At 45.1% G+C, this 16168-nt stretch overlaps 1 protein-coding gene across 1 annotated transcript; it reads right to left on the reverse strand.

The window, feature by feature from the left end:
* Positions 1-4828: 4828 nt before the first annotated feature.
* On the reverse strand, positions 4829-16136 carry LOC135375835 (uncharacterized). Its single transcript, XM_064608479.1, has 5 exons — positions 15935-16136; positions 14505-14606; positions 13314-13451; positions 6169-10923; positions 4829-4836 (listed from the first exon to the last, which is right to left on the reverse strand). Exons 1-5 carry the CDS (start codon positions 16134-16136, stop codon positions 4829-4831), a joined length of 5205 nt encoding a protein of 1734 aa, XP_064464549.1.
* Positions 16137-16168: the final 32 nt, after the last annotated feature.

Raw genomic sequence — 16168 nt, forward strand, 5'->3', positions numbered from 1 at the left:
CACAGATTGATGAAGAGGTGAAGACGACGTATCAGCATGTATTGGATCTGCGTAATAAGCTCGAAGAGACTTGTCAAATCGCCCACGAGGAGCTGGAGAACGCGTCGCAGCGATACAAGAAGTATTATGACACGAGAAGCAGAGACCGACAGCTCCAGGTTGGAGACGAAGCCCTACTGTTACTTCCGCCGGAAGGAAATAAATTAATGATGCAATGGAAAGGACCCTTCAAAATAATTGAAAAGAAGGGAGAAGCTGACTGTGTTATCGACCTCGGACACAAAAAGAAGCTGTTTCATGTGAACATTCTGAAGAAGTATGAATAAAGAGAACCAGCGACACAAGTAAACGCGATGTTGGCATCAGTGGCTGCGAGGGATGAGTGCGAAGACCACGTGGACGTCGACGTGGAGGTTCCTACTACGTTAGGAGCAACGAGAGAAGATTGCCGAGATATAATCGTCGGTGAGGAGCTAAGCACACAGCAGAGAAGTGACGTGCGAAACCTAACGACGACGTATCAAGAAATATTTTCCGACTTGCCCGGCTCCACTAATTTGGTGGAATGCAACTTACAGACGGCAACAGACTGTCCGGTGCACGTCAAGCAATATCCCCTTCCGTTCGCTGTACGAGGTGAGGTTGAGAGGGAGTTGGAGGGAATGCTTCAGCTGGGAATTATTGAAAAGTCCAACTCTCCCTACCATTCTCCAGTTTTGATCGTAAAGAAATCCGACGGATCAAACAGGGTGTGCATTGATTTCCGAAGACTCAACGACATCCTCGTTGCAGACGAAGAGCCCATTCCCAGGTCGGATTGCCTAATTGCAGAGGTTGGCTCTCGCGTATATTTCACTAAACTCGACCTTGCCAAGGGATATTGGCAGATACCCCTCAATGAGGAGTCAAAACCAAAAACCGCATTTTCGACACCAAGTGGCCTGTATCAGTTCAGGTACATGCCGTTCGGTTTGAAGACAGCACCAGCGGTATTTGCAAAACTCATGCGAGAAGTGCTGCAGGGAATCCCCAATGTGCAACATTACTACGATGACGTACTCATCGCGACTGATACGTGGGAAGAACACGTTCAGACCCTGAACGAAATTTTCAGGAAGATTAGAGAAGCAGGGCTAACGGTACGACCAACAAAGTGCGAAATTGGGTTCACTGAGTTGTCATTCTTGGGCCACAAGATTGGTCACGGGAAACAAAGCCACATCTCAGCTACATTGGAAAAAATCGAGAATGCACCGAGGCCGAAGACGAAGACGCAGGTCCGACAATTCATCCCTAACTATTCGTCGATTGCTGCGCCACTGTCAGACCTGACAAAGAAACGAGAGAAAACCCACGTAAAATGGGGAGCAGGAACGGTCGTTCTGTACGCATCTTGCTGAGGCACCCATTTCGCAGTTGCCCGATTTCACGAAGCAGTTCATCCTTCGAACAGACGCCTCTAACACAGGCGCGGTTCTACTTCAACGGGGTTCCGACCCAGTAGGGTATGCCAGTAGAAAGTTATTAGACCGAGAGCGGGCGTACTCAACCATTGAGAAAGAGCTATTGTCTGGCCAATCAGACACATATTTCTGTATGGGACCCAGTTCGTTATTCAAACTGATCATCAGCCGCTTAGATACCTTGACAGCGCCAAGTACATGAATAGTCGAGTGCTCCGTTGGGCACTAGCTGTGCAAGAGTATGATTTCAAAGTCGAGGGCATCAAGGGCAAAGATAATGTCGGTGCCGACTACTTAAGTAGAACCTGATGAGGGCACTATTCATGATGTCGATATGCATGAGTTATGCATGGCTTCTTAACTGTAATCTGTTTACGTACCCATGTAACGTTTTTATTATACTTCATGCCAATTGTATATGCACGGGCATATGGGTGGAATAAATAAAGCGTGCGCTGCATACACAGCCGATCGAAATGTTACTCCATTTTGTTGCTCGATTTGTGCTCATATGTTCATCTGTTGAGTTTTTGATGTTCCAAGTTGTTCAGTCGAACGTTTGGGTTATTATACCGTCGGAATCTCGTCTATTGTAAGGTTTGAAATGTTAACCCGTCAACATTCTTGAAAAGGGGGCAGTGTCACAAATCCGTGATTCCGGCGCATTTCGGGAACTTTTTCGAGCATGGACTATGTAGCCAAAAGTACGGTAGCCGAGAGCTGCATTTGTTTTTTTACATCATGTACTTTGTCTAGACGTCGAAATGGCCTTTTTCCTGCGAAAAGCAGTTAGTGTTTATGTCTGGGGACCGAACATTGGGAAGGGCAGCGAACCCCTGGCCGTGTGGTGTCAAGTGACACCACCGAGTGTGTGTGCGTCTGAAAGTCTGGAATTCCTCCTTCCCGGGACTTGAGAAAAAGAACATAACAAGCAAAACGAATGGTGAACCAGACCTGGAGCGAGACCAAGAAACGTCAGTCGTGGTTTGGAAACAAGCTTGTGCGGCAGCGTCAGTCCTCGAGGGGAGACGTCGGCGAGTTCCTTTGTTTGGGTGCGTCGTGCAAGAAACCGCAGAGACCATAGACCGAAAAGGACCCCCGCCGCGCGACCCGACTCATCACAGCACCTTTCTGACAAGGGACATTCGGACCTTCTGTGCAAAACAGCTAAGACTTTGAAATTCTCTGTCACCCTGTTGAAATTGTGTTAAGGCCATTTCCACGTAGATAATGTCTTCTTAATGAGCATTGCACCTTGTATTATTTAGTTATAATTAATATCTGTGTTGAAGCATTCATCGGTTGTTTCTTTTTAATTTTGTAAGATTGAGTAAAGCGTTGTGTTGGATTGTTATCGTTGTACCCTGAGTCACTCCTTTGACGATTACACCATCGTGCTCTAACGAGTGCTGATCGCCCTGGGTCGAACTAAGTATTGTCGAGGGAATCGTGGGTTGGCTAGAGTGTTGATTTGTCCGTCAGTAACCGCCGAGTGTAGACCGGCGAGTGCATAAGCCTCTCAGTCTTCGGGACCGAGCGCTTAACGGAGTAACGTGGTGTACAACCACATCGCAATCAGCATCCCTACCGATTTTGGGAATCATCTCAAAACGCGAATTCAAGTTCATTCCTTTTCGACAATATATCCTAACAGTGATGTGGTGCAAGCACAAGATGCCTTCGAAGACTTAATTTGGTAACTGTAAAGATAACTCTGCAAACAGCACACCATAATTGGTCACGTATCGGTCCAAGATTGGCAGCCAATATAAGTCACGTTGGTCCAGTATATAGGCCGTGCAACAAGGGTCTGGTAATACGCCAATGAAACTGCCAATATTGGTCCAATGTTGCAAGCCAAGCCCGTGGTGAGCCAATGAAGAATACGAATGCCCTTTAGCTATAGTAACTGCCACTCCGGTCTAGTTTTAATTGGTTTGAATGGCAGCACGACAACGGGAAGGCATCACGGCACAATGCATTTTTGTTTTCTTTCGGCTTTTTTCTTATATTTATCTCTGTAGATACTGAAACACTGCCATGGGTGGCACGCGGAGGTGAGATAGTAGGATCTCGCTCGGTCTGGGATTCGAGTAGTCCTACAGAACTACCCATCACTGAGAACATATCGACCAAAAAAAGTAAGAAATAGTTGTTGCCAGAATACTTCGCAGGAACGCAAGTTAAATTTTAGCAATAGTATTCTGGTTTTTCTGTTTGCATAACGTGTCTTTGGAAAATTAAATTACAACCAGTGGTTGAAAGCTGGCTACATCGACAATTTCTTTTGACTATAGACCAATGTAAGCCAGCGAAGCGTCATTGTTAACTAAGCAATTCCAGAAAGTAATCTTATGGGCGACATTGCTTCAAACCTCAATAACAATGACATGCTGGTCATTTTCTAACATGTCGTGCGTTATTTGTTCATTTGTGTGAATTTGCTGATGAGCCAAGATAACACCACTTATTGGCTCTTATTGGCTCTTCATTGCCTTGATTGGCCCTGCATAGGCCCAATGAAGCCGGGACATTGCCAATGTTGGACCAATATTGTGCGCTGCTCGGGTAGTTTCAGTCCGCAAAAGTACCTGTCATAAAAACTAAGCGCACATCCCAACCTTGCAGAAGCTGACCATAACTATAACTTGTGTCCCCTCGAAACACGTGTCCTTGTCTACTACGAGGCCCTAGGACATGTCCTACGGTGTGTGTGAGCCTAATTCTCCATCTCGCTCATGAAGAATAAGAACAGAAGAACTGCCCAGAAGAAGAAGAGTTTCTGTTCGAAATATGGACGGCTCTCCTTCTGGGACACTTCGCTTCATATTTCTTTACTGGAATTTCTTCCCTTCTGCATCTCTTGATGACATCTAACTAGACACATTACTTCCAAGGACAGCTGCATGTAATCATTTTAATCACACGAACACAAATCCAATTTCTGGTACTTTTGGATCAGTCGGAGTTCCTTTACACAAAGCTTTATTACGTTAAAGTAAAGTAATATGTTCCATAATCTGTAACTAAACTGTAATCTGTAATCATAACTGCCAAAGCAATTTGCAACCCGTACATTTATTCGATCGTAATAAATGTATGACTGTCTCGCACATGTGTTTCGCTCGACAATAGTTACTTTACAGAACTCTGCAGTGAAATGTGTGAGAGTTCCAAACTAATTTGAATTAAGACTTCTCCAATGTGCGAAAAACACTTTATTTCATATACATTTGACATTTGGGTATATACATTTGACACCAAGGGCGGTAAACATAGGACCCCATATATCTCCAGGGTTGAAGCGTACCACCCTGCTAGATGGATTAAACTTGACACATCTTTCGAGCAACGATGACAATCCATTACCAACCTAAAAGGATATAACACTGACCAACATTGTTTTAAGAACCTGGTGCTCAATCGCTGTCTTAGAGTAATATCCACTAACGGTGAGATGCACCATATAAATATAATCACATGCAGCATGTATTCTAATAGTGTGTTATGTATAACGTAGCTAACCATATCACTAGCACATTAGATATAAACACAATTTTTTCAAATCACCTTATGAACCTACTACTGAACGGCACTTTGTAACATAAGGAACGAGAAGAAGAAAAAACTCGTTAGCCACGGCCATCACAAAAGCGATTTTTCGTTTCATTTTTGACTCTGGCTAATATTTGTGCTTTATCGGATGAAGGTAAGTACTCAGTATACTGCTGTTGAAAGCTCTATGAAAACTGCGTTATCATCTGCAGAGCTCATGCCCACTGAAAGCTCGGTGCCACTCGGTGCAACGGTACCAACAATTGTCAGCACCATGAATGAATGTCACTCATGCGAGCCATTCCTGAAGCACGCTAATCAATCTGGGATCTTGACTAATTTGGAGGGCTTTTTGTAACAGTTTCTTGCCTTCATCCTCCTTAGCAGAAATACTTGCGTGCGGAAGCAAGAGAGAAATATAATTCAGGAATACTGATCTCTCAGTCTCCTTTGGACGCAGGTTTGGATTACTGTACATAAATCCTTCGAATGCGGTTGGGTGTTTCACGGAAACACGCATGCACTGCCGTGACATTTGAGTGGAGAACCATCAGTTTCAGACAAGGCGTATCTTCTACATCAAATGACCACAAGGGAGGCGTCAATAAACTCGCAACGTCATAATCACAAGAATATGGCAATAATGTCACCAGCTCTTCTCTCATATAATCTTCTGCACAAATTCGCGTTGGTGATTGGCCTATCGAATTAGGACAGTTCATAAGAGAGTGAGGGATGAGGCATCTCAGAACATTCATGTTGCTACTTTTAGCGGAAAGAGCGCAGCATGTGCAACCGAATATGTCGCGCATATTAGGGAACGAGTAGGGAAGAAGGAAGTTCACGATATCAACGGCACCACTTTCACAGGCCCAGTGAAGAGGTGTCCTTCCATACTCGTCACGGGAACTCATTCTAGAGCGGAGTAATAACAACTTTACAACGTCCAGGTGTCCTCCAAAGGCACACAGATGCATGGGCGTCGTTCGATCCACATTGATCACGTCCACTGATGTATAAAAAGGAATGACAAGCTTCACCACATTTGTGTGTCCATTCGACGCGCTCAAGTGCAATGCAGTGTTCTCGTTTTCATCTGTAAAGCACACGGATGAAGGGGAGAGGTGAATCTTAACAGCTTCCACATTACCTTCCTCTGCTTCTATGAGCAACTTCATACTGCCATCGTCGCAAACCATTTCTGCGTTGACATCGTGAATGTGGGGATCATCGGTGTTATTCATGTGCGACCATTCCCGATATAAGGTAACGATGTCCTCATTTTTTACTCCACGTTCTACATAATCCTGCTCACTGAGATTTAAATGCGGCAGTAACAGCTTCATGTAATTAATGAAATTTTCTTCTTTTATCTCACGTAGCTTGTCCTTGGCCACATCATGTAGCAGTTTACGGCTACAAGGATCACCAGCGATGTCATCTAAATGGAGGAAGAGAAGTTTCAGACACGAAATTTCTTGTTGGAAACCCCTTTTCATCCACACATACACATAGCTTCTGCTGATCCTCTGTGCATGCCTAGGGTCACTGTGTCGCAAATAAGGCCATAGAGTTTCCATCAATTCCCTTCGACCACCTCTCCCCGAGACGTACAACAGTGATGAGCCGAACGTTTCAGGTGAGTGTGGGATGAGACACCTCATAACGTTGGAATCCGAACTCGACAGATATTTCCAACTTGTCCAAGCAACGTCTAAGCACGTTTCTCCTGCGTAGTTAAGCATGTGCGCATTTGTGTGAGGTAGAAGAAACGTCACAGCTTTAAGGGAAAGAGAGGCAGAAGCCACATGAAGCGTTGTGTTCAGCCTGATGTGATGTTCGTCATATGTCCGAGTGCGAAGGAGTAACAACTTCATGGCCTCCAAATCATCTCTCTTTGCACATATATCCATCGGAGTTCGTTCACTACAATCGAGAACATTCACTGAGGGATAAAGAGGAAGAAGTAGCCTCACAATCTCTGCATCTTCACTCAAGTGCAAAGGAGTTTGAAAGCGTCCATTGCTACTGCTAACGGGTAAATGTGCGAGGTAAAACTGTATTGTCTCCAGATTTCCTTCTTTCGCGCTAATGTGCAACATTGTGTTTCCATCCTGATCAAGAATTCCCATATCGCAGTAAGGAAGGAGCATTTTACAAACAGTCTCGGACTTTGCGTAAAAAAGGACAGTTCTATTGCTGCTGTCTGTAAAACTATCAAGGTTTCTAATTACCGAAGACTCTGCAGAACATCTCGAGCTTCGTTCCTTGCGTGATTCTAATTGGTCCATGATGTCTCTGTGCAGATCTACTGTACTCTCTCTCGGGGACACATAGCTCAGACACACGTCTAAAACGTATCGTAGGTCGTGTCTCACAGCCGTGAATATTGCTCGTTCAAGAAAATCTCTCGTTTGCTCCAAGGTTTGAAACCTGCGCAGATTTTCGGTAGAACGTCTCACTGCTTCCTCACTGCATCGAGCGCATAATACGTCGAGTCTGTCTCTCACAGTCGAAGTCCCAGTCAACAAAACATCCATCCATGGGGAAAAAAGCTCCATGTACCCCAACGGTGACATATTAAACAAATCATTCTGGATTAGTGCATCATCCATTGGAAGCCTCTTCAGTGTTGCTTTATCAGAATGCAGGGCTGCTACGTGCCACGGCGTCCTTTTTAGCTCATCGACAACGAGCATGCCTTCTTTTTGAATAACACGTTGCTCAAAATAAGAAACGTCGTTGTTTATCACAGCAGAGTGAAGTGGACAGGGCTCTGACGCCAGTCCATCGAACAACAGCATTACACCCTCGTAGTCTTCTTTACCACATAGTTCTACTACCTTTTCCCTATAGCTCGATTTCGTCCTTATCTTTGCCTTCTCGAGGAGATAGTGAGCTGCGAAAAATTCGGCGAAAGTCTTATGAACGAACTCGGGAATTCCTTCATTAATTCTATTCACAAAACCTTCTTTGAGAGAATTGTCCACAACGCCCTTCATGATACTTCCTTCTGGATCTAACTGCACTAATTCGTCTTCATTCAATAAGGTTTGCAATATATCCTGAGGAAATATACACTTCATAGCGAGGAGACGATGGTGTGTGTAGAATGAAGACTGCGCTGCTTCGTGCTCCCCTCGCGTGGCACGTAGGACGATGTCTTCCTTCAACTTTTCTTTTCGGTGCACAAGATGCTTGTACTCGACAAACATCTTGTAGATGTGTACAGTGTATATACTGCCGCCACAAATGTCAGCAATATTAAGCAGCGAAGAGTAATCGTGCGACTCCGTAATTTCCCCGCTCTCCATCTGAGCCATCATGCGAAGTAGGAGTGGAGTTTCCAGGATTGTCTTGTTTTTCTCTTTCAATGTCGCGTACAGTTGCTGGAATTTTGCCGCAAATGCGTCATTCCTGGTCGCTGAAGTTTCTGTTTGGACCCTACATTTTGTGAGAAAATCATTCTGGTTCTGTACAGAAAAGGGAACGAGATCGTATGACACCGTGTGCAAGGCATCTTGTGCATGGCGTTTAAACACAGTGCGAGTAAAAAGGTACACCTTGTAAACTTTTCGGTTAGCTAGAAACAATATAAGTTCCAACAGACACTTGCGGCATTCCTTGGTGACTTCATCGAAGCCATCCAACATGACAACGACCTTGAAAGGGTTCCCATTCTTCAAGCTTTCCTCGAACAGAGCGAACTCCAGACCACTTCTTTGTACTTGGCACAGATCCGCTACATATTCCAAACTAGGAGACGCTGTTTTAACTAATGCCATTCTCTGAGGAAGGTCGACGTAGAGCACCCACCGCTTCTCGTCTTCATCTTTTACTTCGGTGCACAAGCGCTTTGCCAGCACACTCTTTCCCATACCAGGAGCACCAGAGACGACGACGACCTTCTCGGGCACCTTCAGCAACGCCTCCGTGGTATAATCGTCACTTCCCGTCGTTGGAAGGTGACTGAGACGGCCATTTGATTTAGTCCACAGCACTTCGTTACCGGATTCGGTGATCTGCAGCAGATGCACTACCTTCCCTCGGTAATTATCATTTTTCAGGAGAGCTTCATAGTCGCATGGCTCCTGAAGGACCACAAATTTTTCAAACTGCATTAAATTTTTCTGATGTTTTGCCTCGTAGCCATCAGGTACAAGTTTTGCAGCACAATCATGCGGACACCCCAAAAGTGCGAAAGCCTCATTCTCGTCGTCCATTCTGCACTTTTTGAGGTCAATTTTCACGGCCCTTGTAAACACTCGCTCCACATAACAGTTCTGAACACATTCTTCGAGTTCATGAAGCGGAGGTCCCAGGTTAATGTTTTTATGCTCACAGAGGTTTAGGAAAACCGAAGTGTCTACACAACATGAGAAGGTGTCCATATTCATTGCTTCGGGAAAAAAAGAAACATAAGTTCCCTGAAGTTCTACGCGAGATTTTTCGAAAACTTCTTTTTTGCAGCTATTCGAAACATGCTCCAAACTGGCTTCAAGGATATTATGCACTACACGTCCAGCGGCAAAGAATGCGTCTCCTTGCACTTGCTCCAACAAGGAAGATTTGCCGCTGTCTTCCACAAGGAAGATGACGTTTGTTCCAGTCACACGGGATACTTCACTCAGAAGTGCAATAACATCTTGGACGTTTTTGTTTGGATAAACCGTTACAAGCACAAATCGACATTTGTAGTTCACTAACACATGCTTTAGCGTATCGTCCATTTGGTTTGCTTCGAAAAACAAGTATGGCTGCCCCGTGGATTGCACAGTGTTGTAAACCATTATTTCGAGGAGACTCAATTCTGGACCCGCAAGGACGAGAAGAGGCATATTTTGCAGGTCACACAGGTCCAGCGGCTTCTCGAAATTGACTTTGAATTGGCCAATGTGGAAAGCTTTTCGAAGTCTTGTGTTCTCATTTTCGATTTTCGTTGAATCTATGGACGGGATTCCATTCAGAATATATCTCTGCATGTCTGGCATGACAGCGTCCTTGAAAAACTTTAGTAGTTTCGGTGCTTGAAGCTCCAGAATCCTATTTCCTTCGTCACATTCGGTCAGTATGTGAGGAATCCGTACAATTAGCTCTTCTTCCTCATTATTGTCGAAGGCTTTCTGGATAAGGAAATGCACATTATTTTTCCTTCCTTTAACGTCGTTCAGAATTTGTTGGTAATGACGTTCCTTCTCCTCATCGCCGCGGTTATATGGCTTTCCCTCATTTGTGTAAACTAAGGTCAGTGCCATGTGGGACAACTCATGAATGAGAGTTCCCCAAACTTCTCGCTTCTCTGTGCTGCCGCAGACGTAAACCCTTTCTTCTTCACGATAGGTCAGACCGCGTGTGGAACACCCGCCGGATCCAGTAATCCTCTTAACGTTTTTAGCCACAGAGTCGAACACTATATCTAGGTGTGGTGCTGTTGCAACAACTTTCAGGATACTCTTGTTTACTTCATCACTGGAGAGCTGCTTAAACGTCTTCTCCAATCGTACACCGAAGTCATCACATCCGCTGGCGCTCCGGGATTTGCTTTTCAGATAGTCGATGTAAGAGTCCTCGTATTTGGTGGTGTAATATTGTTGCCGACGAATTTCAGCTCGTTCAACAGGTGTGAGACCTTCGTAACACGATGAGTCTTCGTCGTCTTTGAGGGCGCATTCGCGCGAGATTAAGAGACCATGAATACGCAAAGCTTTCTCTTCGACTGCTTTGTAAAGAGCTGACTTATCTTTCACAGGGTCCAACCACAGTTTCAATACAGGCGCGGCATCCAGGCACTTTCGAACACCAGCCTCATCTTTGGCCGCAATAGCTTCGTGCATTTCCTTCCTGACGTCTTTCCACTGTTGCGACCTTTCCATGTGGAGATGAAATTGAGCTACCGGATCAGTTCCTGTAATTTTCATAAAGAAATTAGTAACCTAAACACATATTCATCGAAGTAGAAGAGACTGATCAAGTGTGGCATTTCGTCAGGATCGCGGCACTCGCTTTTATTGTATCATCACGTTGTCTGAAGGCTGACGCCCATGGAGGGTTTTTTGCAAGCTAAAACGCCTCTCGCGACAAACTCTGTCGCCCAGATACTCCCGCACGCCACCAGGGGAAAAATGTCGCCCTCAGCATGCTCCCAGTATAACACAAACACTGGGATCTCAGTGTGCACTGATGATATATCCAGAAATAGAACGACACGATGCTAAGGTAATCAATACATACTTAACGTGAATTTGTAGTTGGTCCTTAACGAGTCACTTATTTTGGGGTTGACTATTGCGCTTTTAATAAACTATACTACTGTGCTTGCGTACAAAACAGCGTTCCGAACTGAACTAAGCCACGTCAATGGGTACCATTTTTGTGGTCGTCACAGCGGCCGTCGCGAAGCATTGGTTTTGTTACGACGAGAATGAAGCAGACACATAGGAGAACGGGAAAGGCGCCATCGCATGCGAAAGTGGTTGGCATATCAGACGGTTGTGAAGTTGCATGCTTTAATGTTTCTTTCTTTACGTTTTTCTTTAATATACATATATAAAAAAATATGTTCGCATTTAGCTGGGGCACGCTGTCTATATATATGTATATATATATATACAGGGTGTTCAAAATTAAGCTATCACGAGCGCTACGCAAACACAGCGTTGACAGGAAACCGGATAACTTTAAAGAATAACTTTACGCTACTTGTGTAAGAAACAGGGGTCGGATTCACAAAGAGCTCATGCGACGGAATCTGTCGTATCTCCGTCGGTGCTCCGTCGTGCGGGAAAGTTACGACGAAGTGTAAGACACCCTCAACACCCCTCCAAATTGTCTGCAAGAAAGGCAAAAGAAGCCATAAAAGCAGCAAAACTGGGTGCCACACACCGCTTACAAAACACCCTCACCCACCCCCTCCCTGAGACGAACATACTGGAAATATATTTGCTGTGTCATCGAACGCGTTTCGCCTGTGATTGCATGGCATCCAATATGGCTTGGCTACCGAAAGACCGAGAGCACGTGCAGTAACAAAACATTTGGGACGAAAAACTTCGCCTTCTTCTAATGGGACGACTCTTATTGGTGCGATTACAAATTTTCGTCATCGTTACCATAGCGAAAACATAGTCTCGCACCCTTTGGCTGTTTCTCTCCGAGGCGCACGTGACAGGAAGCGAGCAACTTTCTCTTCCTCGTCAAAGGGGGTGCCCTCTCCACTACGATAGCTTTGTGAATCGCGATTACGACGCCGTCATACGCGCGTCGCAGGATACGACGTCTTAGCGCATCTTAGCGCATCTTAGCGTAACTTACGATCGCGTTTGTGAATCCGACCCCAGGTGCTGCTAATTATGTAGCACCTGTTTCTTACTCAAGGAACAGAGAAAATAGCACCAGTTTCCGTTTGCTCGCCTATTTATAGAGTGATAATGAAAGCTTAATTTTGAACACCCTGTATTTTTTACAGACACATCGATAACCATCTATTAAGGATGATAGAGATATTTCGGCGTAATAAGCAGAGTAAGATCTGGTAAATACCAGCTAACGAAAAGACATCAAAGGTCGCATTCGAAGCAGCATTCTCTAATTGCAGTATAGTATTGTCTGTGAGTGGAGCTAACGAGTAGAACAGAGACAGGCGGTCTCCAAGCAGGCAGGTCGGACACTTCGTCATCACGATATATCCTTTCTTCATATTAAGCGACATAGCGCGCACATCTTACACTCCCTACATTGCATTGTGCGTGTAATAAAATAATAACCATTCAATACGGAATACAACTGCGTCCAGTATCCTATGAGACAGAGAGCACGAACCTCTTCAGGGCCCATTTAAATGAAAAAAAAAAAACACAGAAAGAAAAAAATATACGATAGGTATTATGGTGGTACATAAGTGTAAAGACAGCAGTGGATTGCTGATCTACGTATCTAAACGGGTCGCGAGACCTCGATAGACGTTCTTAGTTTGCATTGTGCACACAACATACTACCAAGCGTGTAAATTGAGAAAAAAAAAAACAACTAAACTGCGTATTAGGATATAGGTGTGTCCATCATCGGGTCCATAGGGTTATTCGTTCGTTCAGTCTGCGTCGTTAGTCAGTACGACAGTAGGTGCATTGCGGAGATTCAAAAAAATAGTTGGTAAGCGTGTAAATTCTGAATCAAGGAAGAAAAATGTATCGACGTTCTCCGAGTCATTATGTTCCTCATTATGTTCCGCGCAGGAATGCCAAGGTGGAGTACACTAGGACCGAGTGCTGCGTCTCAGTTCAATGGTGCGTAGCTCACCTGGATGCCCTGTGCACTGTTCCAGTTCGTCCTTCAACCTCATCACGTGAAAAGGGAATTCGGCCATGCCAACAAGATCCATGAACTCCTGGAACTCTTCTTCCGTCGAGTCAGAAAGCTGCTGCACATTGTCTAAGCCTAGGGTCAAGTTCAACACTTAAGTTCAACACGTTCCAAGTCTCATGAAGACGATTTACTAAATGCGCTGTAGACCACACGAAGCGCTGCTCTACAAGCGAGAGAAATTGTCGTTTTGATTTATTTATTTATTGGTCATTAGTTAGAGGCCGGCTTAAGGGCATTACGTAACGGAGGTGGCACTGCCTACGCATGCACTTATAGGACTCTGAAAGGAGACAAATCATCAGTGTCAAACAACAAATACATACAAAGCCTCAAATTACCTAAGAAATTAACGATGAAAGATGAAAGTCACTGAAAAGGTTAGCCAGCTGTAGGACTCGAACCCACATCTTCTGGATTACCGAATGAGTGAAAGGAGGACGAGTGAGAGAGAGTGACTGGTTTGTCCCCTCAGACGACGCACCCTTGGAAGTCGCTGAGAAAGCGTGTTAGCTTAGCTCAATAGACGAGTTCAGAAAATCCCAGAGTGCTTAGCGTCGCTTTGAACTGTGGGAGTTTACTAATACGAAAGAAACGGGTGGCTCGATTTCTCCCCTACCAGTCCATTGTCCACGACGTGTCAAGGTCAGCGAAAGCGAAATCTCAAGGATTATTCTTCGTTCCCTCGCTCAGTAAGCGCCCAGGATGCAATGCGTGCGCTAAGAGATCTGGGATTTTCTGAACTCGTCTATTGGTAGAGCCCTGGACCGGTAATCCAGAAGATGTGGGTTCGAGTCCTACAGCTGACTAACCTTTTCAGTGACTTTCATCTTTCAACATTCGAAGTCTCATGAAGACGATCTACTAAATGCACTATAGACCACGCAAGGCGCTGCTCTACAAGCGAGAGAAATTGTCCTTTTGATATATCTATTTAATTTTATTATTATTCGCGCCATTTCAAATCCGAGGCACTTGGCAGCAGTATACCACTGATCCACCGAGGCTGACTTCAGAAAAATCGTTCAGCGAGCATGCCGAAAAATATTTATCTTAATCGTTAAAAAAACAACCGAAGTACCTGTGAGCTCGCTATATTTGGTGACACGAAGTCGCAATCTGGCTCACCTTTCTCGATGAACTTGTCGTAGTAGGCGAGGAGATCCGCTCGCTGAAGCAGTTCGTGAATTTCACGCTCCGACTCGCTTGAAGGAATGGACGTCATTACGGCTGCAAAGGAAGATCGGTGTAGGCGATACAGACACATACGTCCGGGCAATGAGATCTTAAATTTTCATTTAAGATAAGATAAAATCGACTTGCTAGCATAAAGGAATACGTAAGCTATACTGCACCAGGAAGAGGAATAATATGGGTAGAAGAGGATGTAACACTTGGCCCCGTTACGTGGTACATATTTAAGAGAAGGTTCTCCGATACGATGAGGACCTGTATACCGAGTTTCACAACAAAGGGTAAGAGACGCGTATTACATCGTTTGTGCGAATCTCGAAACGCAGCTGGCTCTGAAATGACGGAGGCACGTCAGTCAAGAGGGTTTGTGAGCCATCGTGCATATCTCTCGCGGCTGACGTCCACGTCCTTAAGGGAACCAGACCTATAGCAACCTACGGCCATCGCGCTGTTCATTGACAACATAATAAAATCATAGGAGGGGCTGAGGATTTTTTTCCTCCTCTGATGTGAGAAATGGACGAGGAAACATGTGCGGCCACCGTCTTACTTACTTTATTACCTTCACTGAATTTCTTTTGCAAGCTCCAGAGAAGCACTCCGTCACAAAAGGACACAATTACTAATGTAGTTGGAGGTTTGAGACGTAGGACTGAATCTTCTTTGACACCTCACTACGGCCATCGGGTCTCAACACCTTTTCGCTCACGTATGAACCTGTTTTACCGTCCATCAAGGCGCTATCCCCTGCTCATAATAACTCCAAAGCAATACGCGCATAAGTTCCGAGGTATCTTATTGCTTCTCCCGAGTTTCTTGAGTCTGTATTGCTCCTCGCGAGCGACCCTACCGCTAGCACTGATGAGACACGTGCGTCTAGAAACTGCCATGCCCTACACTTGGTGCGTCCCTGGCGATGGAGATGTCCTGCGAATGATACACTACGGACGTGACGACCGGAAGTGAATGCTGCGTGGCGTCCTTCCCCCATTTCAATCCCAAATTCCCCTCCCGAGTTGAGAATCCTTGCTCAGGCACATGCCTTTACTAACCTGAACCTGTAAGTGCTCCGAAGGGTCCGTAACATCTTTTGTGGATTGTGGTTTGTTCGTGGAATAATTAGAGGCATCGCAGAGATTGAAGTAAAGGAAACTAAAAGCAACATACAACTGATTTCGAATGCCACATAACACCTTGCTACTATGTATATACTCAGCGTATGACCTGGGAATCAACGAATAACGCACGTACAACCGAATTCCCCTTGGCCAATATGGATCGCGTACGAATACTACCATGGAGTGCCAGGAGCATGTACACGATAAGTGAGTCGTTTTACCAGAACCCGGGATTTCTCTAATTACCTGCATGGCATGACCACTGTTTGAGTGCGTTCTTCAATCTTTTCACGTGAAGGGGCTTTCTGGCCATGCCTACGTGCTCGGCGAGTGTCTGGAACTCTTCGTCGGTTGAGTCACAAAGCTGCTGCACACTGTCTGCGCCTGAGAACAAATCCAATACCGAGGTTAAACATCCGTAACGTGTCCTCGGACACATTAGACACATCCCTAACACAGAAGGCCCTACCCGACCTGGAA

Source organism: Ornithodoros turicata, unplaced genomic scaffold, assembly GCF_037126465.1.
Source record: "Ornithodoros turicata isolate Travis unplaced genomic scaffold, ASM3712646v1 ctg00000947.1, whole genome shotgun sequence".
NCBI lineage: Eukaryota > Metazoa > Arthropoda > Arachnida > Ixodida > Argasidae > Ornithodoros > Ornithodoros turicata.

Excerpts from the sequence above, each read along its gene's own strand:
- LOC135375835 (XM_064608479.1), bottom strand. The coding sequence starts at position 16,136 with ATGTGTCTAATGTGTCCGAGGACACGTTACGGATGTTTAACCTCGGTA. Across the intron at positions 13,452-14,504 it reads CGACAAGTTCATCGAGAAAG|GCTTAGACAATGTGCAGCAG; the intron begins GTGAGCCAGATT and ends ACTTGACCCTAG. Across the intron at positions 10,924-13,313 it reads ACAGTGCACAGGGCATCCAG|GAACTGATCCGGTAGCTCAA; the intron begins GTGAGCTACGCA and ends TGAAAATTACAG.